At 36.9% G+C, this 18728-nt stretch overlaps 1 protein-coding gene across 1 annotated transcript in view; it reads right to left on the bottom strand.

The window, feature by feature from the left end:
• The window catches only part of SCFD1 (sec1 family domain containing 1), a 45636-nt gene extending 27046 nt beyond the window's left edge, over positions 1-18590 (bottom strand). Inside the window, exons 1-13 of the mRNA XM_056493944.1 lie at positions 18506-18590; positions 14570-14640; positions 13767-13855; positions 12684-12774; positions 12371-12493; positions 11217-11304; positions 9183-9272; positions 7985-8040; positions 6957-7042; positions 5089-5188; positions 1876-2015; positions 745-835; positions 321-394 (exon numbers count right to left, since the gene is read on the bottom strand). Coding sequence (XP_056349919.1) covers positions 321-394; positions 745-835; positions 1876-2015; positions 5089-5188; positions 6957-7042; positions 7985-8040; positions 9183-9272; positions 11217-11304; positions 12371-12493; positions 12684-12774; positions 13767-13855; positions 14570-14640; positions 18506-18536 — 1130 coding nt within the window. The 5' untranslated portion in view covers positions 18537-18590. The remainder of the gene's footprint in view (positions 1-320; positions 395-744; positions 836-1875; positions 2016-5088; positions 5189-6956; positions 7043-7984; positions 8041-9182; positions 9273-11216; positions 11305-12370; positions 12494-12683; positions 12775-13766; positions 13856-14569; positions 14641-18505) is intronic.
• Between the last annotated feature and the right edge of the window lie 138 nt (positions 18591-18728).

Below are 18728 nucleotides of genomic sequence, written 5' to 3'. Positions count from 1 at the left end.
AATTTTTTTTAATGAAAGAATGCAGAGGTTGGGGACTTTGGTGGAACAGTGCAAGCAAATCTACGATGCACTTAGATTACTTGTCTTTTCTGAGGAAACAATCCAAAGTCAAACACATTGTAGAAATTACATATGCAAGCACTGGTTTAGGACACTGCATTTAACTTTATCAGCATTATTAAGCATTTAAATGATATTATATAGTTGAAGAGCCTACATTTAAAGATATTTATTTCAAAGAATACTGAAACTACAATAACAGAAAAAAATTACAAATGGTTCACAGTTAATTAAACAATAATGCATTATTGACTACTTACCTGACAGCTGAAGTTAGCTTAGCTGTATTATCTGAAAGCATACTTATTGCTCCTTCATCCTCCCCTTCAATGCCCTGGGTTTTGAGGAAGGGTTTGAAAAGAGAAATAAAAATAGTTATAATACACACAAATATCACACATGCATATAAAGTCAGTACATTTAGAATTTATTTTCTTGTAATGCTATTAATGTCTGGATTGTGTTTTTCAGTTAGTATGGAAGTTATATAATTGCAACACCAATGAACAAGAAACTGAAACTTCTCATGAAATATGGTACTTATAGTCCTACTTTTAAGATTGCAGCATGCCTAAAATTCAGCATGCACTGAAAATTTTTGTCCGTGGGATGACAGGGTGGGCTTGGCATCTCTACAAGCCCTATTATGCTTTACATAAAACACACACAGGTGAGAAAACCTACCATGATACTTTTAAGTCTTTTGACTTCATCTTCTTGGGCTCTGTAAGACTCTAGTTCTTGCTGAACAGACTCAGCCACCTCTGGAAAAGGACTAATGCAATAGTCTGCATTAAGCTCAGTTAAATCAACAAACTAGAACCAGACAACAAAAACCTTTTTGGAAATAACAATACACAAATCATACAGCAGAATCAAATCACTGAAAATGACATTTTACTGCAGGTTTACTTAAACTTTCTAAGATATATTCACTGCTTTCAATAATTTTACGTAATTCTGAGCTCTGTAACAAAGAACTAACAGACAAATACCATGGACACTGGCAATCATTCATTATGGGGGGGCTGACCTGGCTGGATGCCAGATGCTCACAAAGTGACTATCACTCCTCTCCTCAGCAAGACTGGGTGGGGAGAAAGCAAGGTAGAAAAATCCCCAAAGTCATGGGTCAAGATCCAGGCAGTTGAAAAAAGGAAAGCTTATGTGTGAAAGCAAAGCAAAATGGTTTCATTCTCTTCTTCCCACCTGCAGACAATGTCTGGCCATTTCCCAGGAAGCAGGGCTTCAGTAGGCAGAGTGGTTGCTCCGGAAGAAAAACATTTTAAAAAAATCCCATCGAACACTGCACCCCTCTCCTCCTTTCTCTTAGGTTTTATTGCTAAAGAGTGGAATGGAATGGAATGGAATGGAATGGAATGGAATGGAATGGAATGGAATGGAATGGAATGGAATGGAATGGAATGGAAAGGTACATAGTATCTCTTTGGTCAGTTTGAGTGAGCTGTCCTGACTATGCCCCCTCCCAAGATCTTGCCCACCAAGATCTTGCCTGTTGATGAGGGGGAATGCTGGGGAGACAGTGCTGATGCTGTGGGAGCACTGCTCACCAGTACTCAAAACACTGGAAACTTTATCAACACCTTTCTAGCTATCAATGCAAAGCACAGCACTCTGAGGGCTGCTGTGGGGAAATGAACTTCATCTCAGCCAGACCCAATACATCTTAAATAAAAAAAGCCCCCAAGCTAGAAAATATTTTCAAATAAGCTTAAAACAGAGCTACCATATATGAAGAATACTTAGAATTTATATTGACTAAATAAATATAAACTGTATACCTTTATGGCTTACCTGCCCTTATGCTTTTGCCAGAATTTATCAGATGCACTTAAATCATAGGACTTCTTATTTTTTTTCTTAGGTCTAGCACCTGCTGGAGTACTTTCTGTTCCTGCTGATTCTTCCAAGTTAACTCTATTCAAATGGAAATCCTAAAATAAAGAGGAATCTTATGTAAATATTTGACAGTTTGTTTATTCAGTCTTTTATAGTCAATAAAATATCTTCTACAATATTTTCTATAAAATATTAACAGAGTTATTTATTATAACTTCATAAGTAGACAGGAAACAGTTTACTAGTTAACTAAATAATAACAACAGTAATAAAAGGACTCCAAAATTACTCACAGTTTCTGAACTGTGATCAGTTCAATACTAAACAAGGCAACAAAAGTTAAGCAAAGACATTTGATTATCTCATATGCAAGCACTCTTCTGACACTGAATTTTGAACACTGTTTTCTACATAGAAAGTAAGTTATGTAGCAAAGACTGTGCTCTAACAACTCTCCAAAACTTTGAAGTAGAAAAGTTTCTATCTTGAAGACAAAAAGTGTTTCTAAGTCCGTTCACTTACATAACTACAACACATGTATCAAAGCTGCCAAGAAGCTGATGACATCAGCAACAGGATTATTCACTGTCAGGACTATTTAGCCACACCTTCACAGCTCTATCCCTAATTTTTTGAGCACTAGTAAAACAGTGAATACATGATAAAGCAAAACTTTGCAACAAAGCTGCTATTTTTCCATATAGTTCTTCCACAGATGCATCATGAACATAGAAAATACTTTGCCTTGCTAGAGGACACAATTATGCTCACATCACCACACTGCTCCCTGTGGGTCTTCTAGTTCTTTCCCTCACTGTCAAAGTCTGCCCTGTATTTTCTGCAGCTTACCTATTCTCTCTGGTTTTCAACAAAGAAAATTAACAAGTATTCCACTTGCTGACTTTGTCCTAGCTCTTTTCAAGAACATTTAAAACTTCAAAGGTGCTCTTTGCTTGACAAATAATGATAGAATGAAATCTTCAACTACACAGAAACTGTTATGAACCTTTTAGAATATATAATTTTTCCAGAAGTAAAACATCACTTTATTTCATTAATGTATACAGAAATGGAACACTGTTAAGTGGAACTGTCACATAAAGTTTTAAAATGCTTCTAGTTATTCCTTGGCAAGGACTTAAATACTACAAATGATTCATGCCAGAATAGAAACATAACCATGTAACTACTCAAAGGAAACACATGCAGTTGATGAGCACAAACCTCATCTTACAAGAGGTGTTTAATGTTTCAGCAAAAAAATAGTATTTTTCATGTACACATATTTGATAAAAATTTGAAGAGAGAAGAATTAATTTGATTGCAAATTTAGCTCTAATTTTTAATGGAGATCTGTGTTTTGGATCTTTTTAACTCACCAATGACCTGTGTTTTCAGGTTAGTTTTGGCATTTACAAGTTTTCCTAAAGTAAGTCTTACTGATTAGTGCTCTTCCTTTCAATTCCCCATTGTGTCCTTATAACCTTTCTAACCACACATCCCATTTTTCTGTATCCATGGTTGAAAAGTTTTTTATTCACAAATAGGAATGCATGTTTATGCATAGAAACAGCATTGTTATAATCTCAATGGATGTAGCACTCTGTGTCTGGGTAGCTCAATACTGCACAGCATTCTTGGACTATTGTAACTGAGACCCTAAACAAAACCCAATGTGTCTGAAAGTATAGTTTACATAATCAACATCTTGGTAACAGTTTTATGGTTACAAGTAATGGCCTCTTAAAAGACTACTGCAATCATTTCATTAAATATTATGCTCAGTAGGTGAAGAGTTTGGCAGGCCTTCCTTTAAGGTCAATAACTTCACTAGTTTTGAAATTAAACTTTTGCCCTTGCCATGGAACCACAGACCACCTGTGTACTTTAAAGATGCAACATTTAACAAGTTGGTTCAGAGAAACTACAGAAGCCTGATGCAGTAGAGATCCAATGATCTTTGAGTAAGTCTTGTTGTGTTATTCCAACACTCCACATAGCTGCAGCACTAGATGTCCTCAGCTTCCAGTACATCTCTAATCACTCTGCAACTTGAAGAACTGAAGTCCTATCCCAACTCATGCCTGAGGCCACCCAACACTACTTTGAAAAGAAACCTGTAGAAACTCACTACTTCTACCTGCAAGTCTCTAGTTCAACACTTAAGAGAAAACTTGGTGCAAACTATGTTTTTTCAGATATGCCTTTCCTAAAGAAACTAGGCCAAAATTCGTTATTTGAAGAAAGTACCCTTAAGAGGAAAGGATTTGTAATAATGAATTAATTACATAAAATAAAATTTACAAGTGCCCTAAAACATTCCATTAATGATATGCTGAAATATTTTCATTGCAGCAATGCAAGTTTCTGGACACTATGTATGACTGTACAGTTCCACATCAACTTTGTGTATCAACACATACATGTATGCCTCTAACAGTCTCAATAATAAATCCAAAATAATTCTCTAAGCTAGATGCTGAAATGATTTTCACAAATAACTCTCAGCACATAAAAAGTCTCCAGAAACTAATTACTCTTTTTCTTTTTCTTTATTGTTTACTCTGCACTGATATGCAAATTATACAAATCTGAGGTAAACACAATGAGCTATCATTCCAGTACATTTCTATTATTGCTTTTATAAAATAAACTTAAGGAAATAAAGGCAGCTTAAAATTATCTAAATTAAAAAAAAAAAAAATTTAAAAATCTGTTTTAGATTTCTTACAGTAGGACCGTATACCACTCTGCACTGAACACCTACACCACCTTGTGGAGAAAAACAGGAAAAAGTATTTTTAGAAGTTCAAACTAAAACCAAAACTGGTTTAAAAACACATTAAAAGCATGTCTTTTTCAAAACTGAATTGCACTTAATGGAGTTTGGATATTACTTAAATATAAATCATGAGCTACTGTTGAAAAAGCCAGGATTGCTGAATTAAAGATATTTTGATGATATCAAAATTTCAACTTTTTAAATACTTCAGAAATTATTGCTAAATAAACCCTCTAGAGAAAATCTTCCAAGTTGCTCTCTGCTAAAACAACTTCCAAATAAAACAGACAAAACATATTTTGGATTAAGAGAGAATGTGGTATAAAGTTTTAACAACAAACTGAGTGAAAAAATAGTTTTGGTAACAAAATCAGATTTATCCTTACCAGAACATCATGCACTAAAGCTTGGTATGTCCAAGTATGATGTAGAGGAGTTGCTAAATCTATGTTTCTGTCAACAAGGACTAATAAGGGCCTTTGGAAGCTGAAAAGATGACACTGTGTTAGTACTTCTTTAATGTTTAAAACACCCCAGTAATATCCTGAGTGATATCAGCCACCTTCTAGATCATATTTCAAGATAAAAGCAAAACTGCCTACTGCTGAGCTCCTCCAGCTTCCCAAAAGTAGTTGGGGTTGATCACTGTAATAAATTCCTTGAATTAAATCTTAGTAATGATAAAAAGATTATTTTATTTTGTACTAAGTGAAATTACCAATATATAAATATTGAGCAGAAGTCTAAACACTGAACAGCAACTAACTTTTTAGATATTAACTAATACATCTTTGTGTGGATATGCATTTGAGTTCCAAAAAACTGTTTCAGTTTTTATTTATTTCAGTTTATATTGATTTTATTTATATTCAGTTTTATTAAGGTAATATTTGACCTTAATACCCATTACAATCCTCAAATATAAAATCTCACTTCCAAGGGTTTCTAATTTCACTGTTCTCTCTGCTTGTATATAAAGTCCATACAAAAATAAATTATGAACTTCTGAGATGCACTGTGGTACTTCCATCAATACCCAATTCTGTGGTAAAAAATGCATTCATGCCTAAAGGTCTTGGGCTAGGGCTACATGAAAAATTTACAGTGAAGGAAAGAAGATTGTGAGCTGACAGAGCATTACAACAACCATTTCTCTTAAGCACATTATCCCTACAAACATGCAGGTAAAGTGCATTTGAACAACATAAAAGCATTTAAATTCCATGCTCTGGATTTCCTTGCTGTAAGTATATTCATTTAAATATAAAATCTCAAGAGCCTTAGTAACCTGATTCTGAAAAACCAACTAAAGATCTGAAGCCATCCAACTAGTTAATGTTTCCTATGTTTCCTTTACCTTACATTTTAATTCTGAGGGCTGTGATGCTACACTATCAGGAAAACAAGCCATGCCTCTGAGGGAAAAGCAGTGCTTACAACTCAGTTCCCATGAAAATGAAGAAACTGGTATTTCACAACTATTCTCTCTCCTTTCAATCTCATTCCTTCTTTCAGCTTTAATGTTTTTGTGCCTTTTATCCAAGCTCTGATTTTAATTTTAGATAAAAGTATGATGACTGTTTTATACCCAGTTTGCAGATTAAAAGTTTTCTTCAGCTACAGCCTTGCCAATACATCTCTTCCTCTTGTACAGTATAAACTCTCATAACACACATTCCTAAGGCAGCCTGTGGAGTATTCAGCTACTGGGGGCAGCAGTATACAAGGATGCTACTGAGAACACATTATCAAGCAGCCACAAATGATTCAAATGGTCATGACTTAACAGACTTTAATTGTCCAGTTGGTAATCCTCAAGCACTGTACTCTTTCAGGGTAGGGATCAGCTGGGGAACACTTGCTTTTGATGTAACTGAACTGGTAACAGTGTTCACAAGCAAGAAAATGGGTCTTTCTTTTAAAGGGCTAAGAGTTGCTCAGGCTATGTTCAGAATCCAAGTGTATTTCATATTTCAGAGTGTTTTTACAGAAGTTCGGCTCCTGTTGGCTTTGGAGGCTGAACAAAATTAACTGGTTCATAACATAATTTCTGACTTACTGCCCTAGGACCATACACTTAATAGTTATAAAAGTTTTTAAATGAGTTATGCTGTGGGATTGGAAAACTCCCTTGAAAGTATGTAAATTCTTTTAATAGAGAATTTGAACCGAATTCTTGTAAATACAGTTTTCAGTACAACAGTGACTTACCCAGACAACTGAAATATGAAAAATAAAATTACTAACACAATACCTGAACTGGCCAGCTCCAAGTGTGTCACCTGTAAAAAGACTGTTTCTGGCATCTCTTAGATTCTCTCTGAGCTTCTTATCCAATTTCTGAGGAGGGGAAAAACAAAACCACTTTTAACAAACAAATGGTTTCCTAACCTCTTCACACAATCAACATTAAAAGATTTATTATGCTGTTTTTGTAGTTTATAAATGTCTTAAATGAAGGAAGACTAGGTCCAGTGCACATGGGAAAGAAAGAAATCTTTCATCTATTTAGCCCCTCCAGCATTTATATCTATGTCCAGGACTATACTGAAGATGTTTCCTTTATGTCTACAATCTCCTCCCAGACAATTAGCATCCTTTCCTTAAACACACAAGTAGAAGATAGCAGTAGGAAGCATCAAGAGGGAAGCACAGCAGAAGCAGTAAATTGGCTGTCAGACTTGCCACACAATTGTTTCACAAAAGTGAGATTATCCTCAACATGAGTTCATGAACACTGTATGCTTAGGTTTAATCAGTACTATCATTTCACTGACAAAGATGCAAAGAAGATGGAAGAAATGAACCACAGCGACTCCTAATGAAGATTTTCAGTTGTGATTTAGTTTGGTCATTTAATCCCTATTTGATAATGAAGTTCAACGTCATTTTAATTTGCTATACTAAAAATATCTTGTACTTACAGGGTTTCCCAGTACGATAGATAAAATTTTTTTACTGATAGAGAGGAATAGGCTCGACAGCCACTTTTTAAACTGTGTAGATGCAGCTTACTCATAATGCCTATTAGAAAATCCTGATAAACTCTAGATTAGGAATAATTAAGTTTCTTATCATCTGATTCCCTAACATTACAGTTTCTACAGAAGTTCTGTGGAACTGAAATTAGAAAGGAAAATGGATGCATCTGTTTTACAGTTTTAATTCCTTCATAAGGAAAAGGAGACAATGACACTAGATCTCTGCCTAGTACTGAGAAAAATGAAAGTGATGTTTGGGAAATTGTAAAGCAATTATAGGTGTTTAGAAAACAGTTCTTACCACTGCCACCATTTCAGCTGCAGTTCCTCTTGAGCATCTGATTATAGGTATAGCGCCTAATAAAAGATACATTGGAATGTAATTTTCAGATTTTATATTACATTACTTTTCATAAACAACTTTTACTAACATTCTGAGATTAAATACAAACTTATATCAAACTTAGCTCTTTCAGTCTTTATCTATGAAATAAAATACACTATATGGAAATATTAAATAAAGTTTTACAGAAGTAAGTGAATACCCCATACAACAATTTATGAGAAATAGAGTGTATACTAGAAAGAAAGCTAATGTAGTGTTGGAGGGGACAAACTATCTCATACAGAAGCTTTATAAGTTATTTTCAAAAAGTTAGAAGTCCTTTGAACCCAACAGTAAGTATTATACCATCACAATATATCTGTTACAACTCACTGCTATGTCCATAGATACAAAGGACTATGTATCTATGGTAATGCTATTTTAAAAAGCACATTTTCCACTGGCTTTCAGGTTTCAAAATATTTAGCTACTGTTTCTCACTTATCTATACAAACATGAAAATTCCAAAACCACAGATTTTAAGTGACTGAGGAAAAGATATTAATTTGTATCACACTAACACTTGAAAGAACTGAATAGGTCCAAGGGAATTTCTCTTGAACAGAACGCCCCATAGCAGTCCCCAGCTCCAGTTGGACCAATTTCACTTACAACCTCAGTTAAATGTTATCACTATGAAAAATGTATCAATTAAGCATCAAGGAAACTCACAATAAAATAAGAAAACTTAATATATCTTATTCCTTTAGGAAGTTATTTCACTTAGATCTTTGCAGGGTTTGTGTGAGGAGTTTTTATCTTCAAATTCTGTGGTGTTTAGGGGGTTGGTTTTTTTTTTGAGAATGACAAATTCAAACTCAAAGCACTATTATCTTCATTGCAATTTTGTTTAAACAGTGAATCCAAACCTCTGCCTTTCAGCATTCTTCTCCCATTGATACTGAAGATTAAGACTTAATTCCCATGAAGGACAGCCTTTCTTGTACTTTGCAGTGATATAAAGCAATAATTTGAGCAAGATCATTATCCCACCCTGTGAATTATTGAGATTTTGGCTACAGATCTAATTCTGCTTCTAATTTTCTATATGAAATCACTAGATTTCTAGTTATCTCAATGAATATGGAAAACATGCTAGAATTTGGAAACTTACCAAGTGTAACAAAAAAACAGAAGAGACTATCAACAATAGTGTCCATTATAGTTTCCATTTCTGTGTCTGTTATATCTGGTCGGTTAATGGCTAAAACAGTGTGGAAAAAAGAATAGGGTTAAATAAGTTTGTACCACTTTAATACAGAGAGAACAATCCTCTTCTTATCTGATGGCTGTTAGCAGTCAACAGCTTTTGCTGCAGAAGAGATTACATCCTGAAATGCCTGTCTTAGCACACCTATTAGTTTCCACCTTCTTTTTTTTTTTTTTTTTGAGAAAAAAACTGGCAGAACTTAATTACTGCCTACTGTATAAGGTCAAACACTACACAATAATTTCCAAATCTCTCTCACTGCTTATGTATCTTTTGGGTTGTGTTAGTATTGCATTAACAAAAATCTACTAAGAAACAGGATACACAAGAAAAATGGCCATTCACTTTTTAGGAAATAAATCCCCAAAAATTACCTGTGTAAAACAATTAATTTTAATATGTAGTTATCTATATTTAAAATTTCTAAATCCAACCTTTCGTATGGAGATTCCCTTTTTTTTCTCATAAATTTATCATCAGCCTCTGAAGCAGGGGTAATTTCCAAGTTATAAAACATTTCACTTGAGAGATAAGAGAGATTTCCCTCCCACATTTTGCTCAGAACAGAAGATACGCAGTAACATTTCTCTTAAGTAACTAACCCTGACAAGAATGCAATACCCAACAGGAAGCATCAAACCAAATCTTATCACAGATCTCAAGTCAAACACTATCTCAGGATTCATGCCATAAATCCTACACTTGTTTTACTTAGCTTTAAAAATTTCTCACATAATTACCTGTCTTATCATCTTTCTTCAAAAATCAGTTTCAAAGCTCTAAATATTACTAAGCCCTCCATCCTAAATTTATACATGGACAGCCATAACCATTCTCTAACTTTAAAGATGCTTTTTTCACCCCCAGCTTTTCTCCTGTAAGAACTTTGGAGACATGGATTATATTTCAGCAACTATACTTAGTAAGCCAAAGTTTTGACTAGGCTGGCAGCAGTAATAAAAGTTTCAAGTTCTGAAATATCAGCACCAAGAAAGGCAGACCATTCCCAATATCTGTGTTTTTCTATAATGTCTCCTAGTTAACAGGAGGAAAAAACCCTTATTTTTACTCTCTTGCCTTTTCTTATTTTAAAATTTATTTTCCATCCTGTTATTATGTTTAAAGTACCCATTTCTGATGTCCCAGTAATCTGCATACTGTCAGCACCTTATAATTTTGTCTACCATGCACATTTTATGAGCACATTCCTTTTCTTGTACCATAGCAACCAACACAGATACTTAATGTTACTGCTCCTTAGATCAACCTTTGAGAAACTTCATTAAGAAGCTTTTGGCAAAATGTTCTTCCATGTTTTCTGTAAGTTTCTCTCTCTCCACTCTAAAAAGCATATGGGAAATGCATCATTACAGAAAAATAAGCATAGGTCTCCTGCATTTTCCTGTTCTACTATAAAATTCAACCACATTGTAAAGAACAGTAAAGAAGCACCCAAATAGCATGAAACAGGATGTCTCAAATATCAGCTTTATACCAGTATTACTCATTTACTCTTCCTTCTACACAGTCTAGAAAAACAGAATTCTATGCACCAGGAATTAGTTGTGTGACATGTAACTACACTAAAATGATGAGGACCTGCTGTAGATTTCACTATCTACATGTGAAAACAATATGTAATTTTCACAATACTATTCCTTGTATAAAAAGTGCGATTACCCATAAATGTCTATATCACAGTTTTGCTTTATTTAAAATTATGTATTTATTTTTCAGTATCACAATCACCATGTAATAAAAGATGCTGAAATGAATATCTAAGAACTGCTTCTTTCATGATTTTACATATCTAACAGATTATCCTGAATTCTGAGCTGATCAAAGCAAAATGAAGCATTGCTGATTATTAGCTACAAATTCAAAAGTAAATTTCAACTTCAGACATTCCTGTATAATTTTTATATAAATTCTACTTACCACGGTATGAAACAAGTTCTTTGTTTTGGTTACACAATACAAACATATCGTCTTCTAAAGTAATGAAATTAAGATATTGATCAAACACCTAGAAAGTAAGGAATAATAGTCAGAATAGTCTAGAGTGAAGCATTAAAAAAAAACTATATGTGATTTACTGCTACATTTTACAGAAGTACATCTTTGAAAAAAAAAAAAAAAAAAAAGCAAGACATAATTTATGAATTAAAAGCCTGTGTAAGGGTTGACTGAATAACACAAAATATTAGAGCATTGGAAAGTGCCACAACTGTCCAACTTCAACTGTGGACAAAGTCTTTGCATTCAAGTATCACTGAAAAAACACATGTGGAAGTTATTTCAATATTATAGGCTCACTTTTTATTTAATATGAAGGACTACAACATAATCAGCATTGAGCTCTCAGGCAGGACAGAAGAAAGAAGGTAATATCTGAACAATAGGACATTACAGCTCATGAATTTTAACTTTTTTGTAATAAACCTGTAGATTCAGGAAAAAAATTGAACTTCTCTACAGCATAAACTATTAATGAGACATCACAACTGAAAAACAAATTTAAGGAAGTTAGTTTACAGTGCTACACCAATTTCCTGCTGCTGAAGACCAAAGGCTTAAACAATACTACCAGTGTCCATTTTATTTCACAACAGGTTCTTTCATTCATGCCAGTAGTACTAATTGGAGTGAGAAAAAGTGAATGTATTTAAGTATACTACTTAATGATTTAATGATTAGGTTTTGATACAGCCATTCAACAAAAATAAAAGTAAATCCCTAACAAACGCCTTTAAATTGTAAAGGTACAGAAGAGTACTCAGTAGAAGTGTGTACATACAAAATATTATTTCAAATGAGAACTGCACTCATACTGCTGATTACTAAAATACATATGCACTGAAAGCACTCATTCAGCTGATGTGATCAGGAATTCTCGGAAACCACTCCATTTCCTCTCTTATCATTTAGCCCAAAAGTCTTGCAGCACTAGGATTTTTGAGAGCTGAAGTATGGTACTAAGCTGGGATGACTATAGGTTCTGTTTTTTCCTCAGTTTGCCTGAAAATCAGAATGCAGGACACCTTTAATTGCTGTATTAGGTGCTAATATTAGGGACTGGGGAACTTTCTTACCTTAGCCACTTGAGTTACTGCATTAGCACCTATAGCAGCATTTGCAATATCTTCCAGTTTACTTCTTGAAATGGCAGAAATAAAGTTTAAATAATAAGACTCATAAAGCTGGTTTCGAAGATCCTAAAAGAAAGGAAAATTTTCCTGAATAAGTACGAATACATTCATGACTAATTAAAAGAAGAAATCATACTTTTACTATGTGATGTTACAGTTATCCACAGGCAAACTAAACCCTCATTCTGGTGAGTGCAGAGATACTTCACACACCTTGTTGTGTGGGCCCTTTTGAAACATTACACGTGCAAGTTACCTGGCACATTCTGTCAATATTTTCTTCAGTTGGCATTACAAAGTAAACGGCTGGAACATCTGGAATAGCATCCCGATCTGAATGCAAAAGCCTGACAGGAAGAAAAAAGACATCTCTAATGTGCTTGTTCTCTGAAATGTGTAACATTATAAAAGTTAAAGAAATTATTTTTGTACAGACAAATGTAATTTCCTACAATTTCCTTCTACATTAAGCTAGAGTTTTAGCACGAAAAGAAATCACATATGTATATTTTTTGGCTGAATATATTAATAGATGTGTTCAAAGTTTATTCAAAGCTTGAGAAAAGGCTTTACAAATGTTCAAAAACAGATTATCCATTCAGAGGAAGTTAAAATACTGCATCCATGAAGTTCAAATGTGAACTGTTGACATGGTAAAAACCCACTCTATTACACTCTATTAAACTTGCATTTCCTGCTTGAAGACAAAGTGCTCAGATGTTTTTCTCATGTTTCTGCTGAGGTGCCAGCAGGTTAAACTGTGTTTCCATTTTTAGCCTTCACTTAGTAAAAGTTAACAAACCAGTAAAAAAACAAATGTTAAGAAGTTTCTTCATTACTATTACCACAGTTAAGGAATGACAATGGACTAGGTAAACGTAATCTGGGGAAAAAGAAATGAGAAATCTCTTAAAATAATACTTAAAGAGTTCATATGTTTTACAGCAAAGTAAAATCTAGGTGTAAAAAGATAAGCAAAGAACATACACAGTCCCATGAAACAGTTTGTACCAATATAATTTTAACATATATGACTGGAAAAGAATTTGTAGAGACAAATTCCAAAATAATAACTACTGGATAATTTTATTTTTGAACAAGAGCCTTCTGATTTGAGCAAGAAATCTTACTGAATAGTAAAATATTTGGATAGTTTGAAACTATCTCTCCATTCTCTGATTCTGCATAATGCCATGTGATTTTAGGAACAAGTCAGTGTATAATCTTTATTTTAGCAGTTATTTATTCAATGATTTTTCACTGATTTGTTCTTTAATTTGGGGAATATTAACTAATGTTCTTTTTAGAAAAGAATTCCCAATTTTTTAAAAGTACTTACAGATGCAAAGTGATCCCCATATCTCTCAGCTCTTTCACTGACAGCAGAGGTGAGATGATATCTTGACCAAATCTGTCATAAATAAGAACCTGAAACAGATACACATCATTTTATAAAGTGCTGTAAAAAGTAGATACTGTAGAATACAGTGGATACAAGAATTCACGTTTAGGGAACTACTACCCTAACTTCAAATGTGCTTCAACATCTCAACATCTACCAGTCTATAACAAATCATTAATTTGTCATGGACTTCCATTTGTGCTTACAAATAAATAAAATATAAAAGAAAAATCAAAGAGAAACTCAATGATAAAGGAGGAAAAAGAATCATCACTTCTATTGCCTGAAAAGTGTCTTGCCAAAAAAGAGTTTGCTTTTAGAAATTTGTTACTATATGGGCAGAGTTTTCCAGAGTTTTCTCATCTGGGAGAAAACAACAGGAAAATCAGAAGAGAAAATAGGAATTAGTGAAAAAAGATATCAGATGAAGAGACAGAACATATGCTCTGTAGTAGTAAAAACTCCTCATGACCTACAAGTTACATTTTAAAGGTAATAAAGCTCGCCTGAGCTCAACTTCTTCAAGCTATCAATAGTTCTTCCATTTGTTTGGGCTTCTTTCTGACGCTGATATTTTTTCTGCAGTTCTGATACTCAATTCTGTTTATTTATAATACAGGAAAATTACTTTGTACAAGTTACTAAAATAAGAAATATGAACTTGATTTAGTTAAAGTCTGCAAATCAGAACTTTTCTGAACACTATAAAATTCTTCTGTTTCAGTTTCAGAAGTTCTTACCTTCCATACTGGTTCTCCTGTGCTGTTTTTAACAGGAGGAACATTGAAGTTCAGCATACGTTTCAAAGCCGCTGGAAAATAAAGCCAAAGAATCCTTTACTCTCTTCACACTTCAACAACAGTGACTAAAGACTTTAGCAGGATTTTATTATACATTTCATTTGAAAGGCACACTATCACAAAATATAAATGCAACAAGTCACATTTTCATTATTTGTATGCAGCTTTGACTGACAAATGGCTCACATATGCTAGAATTTATGAGCTCCAGAGGACACAGCAAAAGGCAAAGAAGCACGCTTTAAAAACATTAACTCTCCTTAGCTATATAGGTTATATTCTAACATGGTTTGCCTTAAAAATAATTCCACTATCTTCTTGAAGGAGCATTCTGTCCAGTGTGAACTAGTTTGCTTTATTCCCTGATCTGCTTTTCCTATCCCACAGGAACACCACTGGTGTACAAACCAAACAAGTGCCTTTATGACTGACCAAAATCAATACAGTTTGAAAGATTTTGAGAACTCATATGAAGAAGTTGCTGGTTTAAGGAGTACAAAAACACCCTTAGTTTGCAGCAGGAAAACTCTGAAAGAGAAATGAACTTTAATTTAACTTTTCGTTCCACATACAAACAAAAGCAGATTGCTTCACCTACCTCTAATTTATAAATCTATTATGTAATGAATCTTTCCTCATTCAATGGTTAAACAACACAGCAGGTGCTGCTCTCCCATCTTTGATGGGAAAGCAAAATATTATTTGTGCTGCAGTGCCTATTCTCTTAAAACTCATAACAAAATCATCACACAGTTTTGCAAAGAAGAAAAACTTGCAGAAATTAGAGTGAAATTAGCTCATAAATAGAGAGCAATAGAAACAATTAACTTCTGACTCTGGCTGAATGAACATAGGGCAGTTCCCAGGATCCACAGTCTCACCAGAGCTTCTGACCACCTTGGTAGTCCCTGCTGATCCTCCCAACTCCCCAGGGACCCCCTGCAGGTCTTTTTGACAGAGCTGCTTTCCAGTCTGGCAACCTCTCACACTGTTGCCTGTACGTGCAAGGGGCTCTTCCTTTACAAGGGTAGGAATTTGTCACTGTTAAATTTAATGCTGCCCATTCCTTCTGCCCATCTAGGTGTCTCCAAGTGGCAGCTCTGCACTCCAGCAGAAGACATTCCTCTAGTTTGCTGTCATCTACACACTTCATCAGAGTAGACTCTGACATGGTCTCCAGGTGACTGACAGATATTTTAAACAGGAGAGGCTGCTCCTGAATTCCTTGGCCCCTCACTGCTGGTAACATCTTCAGCCATATGAACAATTTTATATAAAGCTATATGGTTATGTGCTTTGGTACTACTGGGGCTGAAGCAGCTGCATTACAGAGTTTGCCAACTAAAGTAAAACTTGGTGTAAGCTCTCTGCTAAGAAAGAGTAATCAGACTAGTGATGTGCTGTGACAACCATGTCAACATTCAGCAAGTGTCTGAGATCTGTTTTTGTATTCATACTGCCATTTCATTTACATTCATGCTGAATGTTCTCTGGGGCAAGGATCAGGTTTTTACTGTGCTTGCACAATGATATGCTTTTGTTAAGAAACCAATCCTGGTTATGAACCAGGATAAAGGTCACAACAGATGGTGCACATACATGATAAAACCATAACTAAATGATAAGAAACCTTTTTCTGAATGTATTTTAGCTGTTAATCTAGCTCCTTAGAAAAGGCCTCCTTAACAGAAGACAACAGGGATTCAGCTGTAAAGGCTGACTGAAACAACCAAGTAACAATTGTTGGTGACATGGACAGTAGGACTGAGTGCACCTACAGCAAGTTTGCCAATGACATCAAGCTGTGTAGGGTCACAAAATCACAGAATCATTTAGGTTGGAAAAGACTCCAGGACCAGAGTCCAACCTCTGACTGATCATCACCTTGTCAACCAGACCATAGCACCAAGTGCCATGTCCAGCTGAACACCTCCAGGGATGGTGACTCTACTAGCTCCATGCACAGCTCATTCCAATGTTTAACCCTTTCCATGAAGAAATTCCTCCTCAATTAACTGGAGAGAAGGGAACCATCCAGAGGCACCTTGACAGGCTTGAGAGGTGGGCTTGTGTAAACCTCAGGAAGTTCAGCAAGGCCAAGTGCGAGTTCCTGCAGCTAGGCTGGGGCAATCCCAAGCACAAATACAGGCTGGGCAGAGAATGGATTTACAGCAACCTTGAGGAGGACTTGGGGATGCTGGTGCATGAGAAGCTTGACATGACCTGGCAATGTGCACCTGCAGCCCAGAAAGCCAACTGTACTCAGGGCTGCATCCAAAGCAGAATGGCTGGCAGGGTGGGAGAGGGGATTCTGCCCCTCTGTTTTCCTCTGGTGAGATCCCACCTGGAGTGCTGTGCCATATCTGGGCCCAACACAAGAACTTGAACCTGTTGGATCAAGTCCAGAGGAAGATCACCAAGATGATCAGAGGGCTGGAGTACCTCCCCTAAGAGGAAAGGCTGACAGAGCCAGGTTTGCTCTGTCTGGAGATGAGAAGGCTCCAGGGAGATCTTATACTGCCTTCCAGTACCTAAATGGAGTTACAAGAATCCTGGAGAGGGACTTCTCACAAGAGCATGTAGTGATAGGACAAGGGGGAGTGGCCTTAAATGGAGAGAGTAGATTTAATTAGATAAAAAGTAAAAATTCTCCCCTATGAAAATGGTGAGAGACTGGATAACCCATACCTGGAAATGTTCAAGGCCAGGCTGGATGGGGCTTTAAGGAACCTGATCTAGTGAAAGGTGCTCCTGCCCATAGCAGGCAGGGAGTTAGAACGAGATGATCTTCAAAGTCCCTTTCAATGCAAACCACTGAATGAACACGGTGAAACAGAGGAGAAAAGAATAAAGCTGTACAAAATATGAGCTCAAAGAAATTAGGCTTTATTAGAAAGATAGCAAAGAGAAGATAAGCAAGGACTTCAGAGGGACATCAAACAGCATTATCAATGATAGCTGGAAGAGGAATGAGACTACAAAAAAGTGGCCTGATACCAAAAAATAAAGCATACTAGTAAAATACTTAAGGTCCATAGAGACTGTGACTGACATTTTTAGGAAGATGATTCAAAACATTTCATGCTAACTAAATACATACAGAATCCTCTATACCACCAAAGATAATGCAGTTGTAAAGGAGAAAGTGTCATGATTGCAGCTTAAATACTGATAACAACTTCGGCAAGAGAAGCAAGGGAAGTGGAGAACTACGGAGCTGTCATTCCCTGGGCTTTAGGAGTATGTTCAAGGCTTTACAAAGCAGCATCAAGGCAGAGGAGAATCAATTAAGGACTCTCAAGAGTGTCTAAGAAGGGACTGAATAACAAACCCTTTACTCACAGAAATCCTCATGCACAGTAAGTTTAGCTGTTATTATCGTATTGTCAATTTCTTGAGAGCCAGTACACGCTCGGATTCCCCTGTATTGTGTTAACGCGAACATGACAACAGTAGCTTTATTTTTGCACCATTTTGCACTGTTTCCCGTCGATCCTTCCCACGGGCAGAAGGAAACCGAGACGGAGGGAGCTCCCACGGCCGCGGGAGAAGGCAGGCTCACGGCCCGGGCCCGGCCAGGTCCCGCCCCGGCGGCGCCTTCCACACCTCGGCGGCACCTACGGCCACGTCCCCGGGCCTGGGGCCCAAGCGGGGCCGGGGTCCCCCTGCGAGACCGCGGCTCCGGAGCCCCGCCGGCCCGGGCCCGCTGCCGCAGAGGGGCCGCCACCCGGTTGCCGGGAGACCCGAGCCGGGTGAGAGGGCGCGAAGCCCCGGCGGAGGAGCGGCCCGCCCCGCGGGGCCAGAGGCAGGCGCGGCGGCCGCAGCGTGCGGGGCCCCGCTCCCCGCGGAGCGCCGGTACCGCGGGCGGGCGCTCACCTGTCTGCTTCTCCCGGATCCCGGCCGCCATCTTCCCGCGCCGCCGCCCCGCCCCGCCGCGCAGCCGCGCGACACGTGGCGGGCCCGGGCCGGGGGCGGGCCGCGCTCCGCTGACACGCGGCTGCGCCGAGCCCGGCGGGAACGGCCGGCACACGGGGCACGGCAGCGGCGCGCCGCTGCAACAGCTTCGATACCACTGCCTCATGGCCAAGTGAAAGGACTC

This window comes from Oenanthe melanoleuca, chromosome 5 (assembly GCF_029582105.1).
Source record: "Oenanthe melanoleuca isolate GR-GAL-2019-014 chromosome 5, OMel1.0, whole genome shotgun sequence".
In the NCBI taxonomy this organism is placed as follows: domain Eukaryota; kingdom Metazoa; phylum Chordata; class Aves; order Passeriformes; family Muscicapidae; genus Oenanthe; species Oenanthe melanoleuca.
Note: the sequence above shows the minus strand (reverse complement) of the source record. Positions and strands in the feature narration are given on the sequence as shown.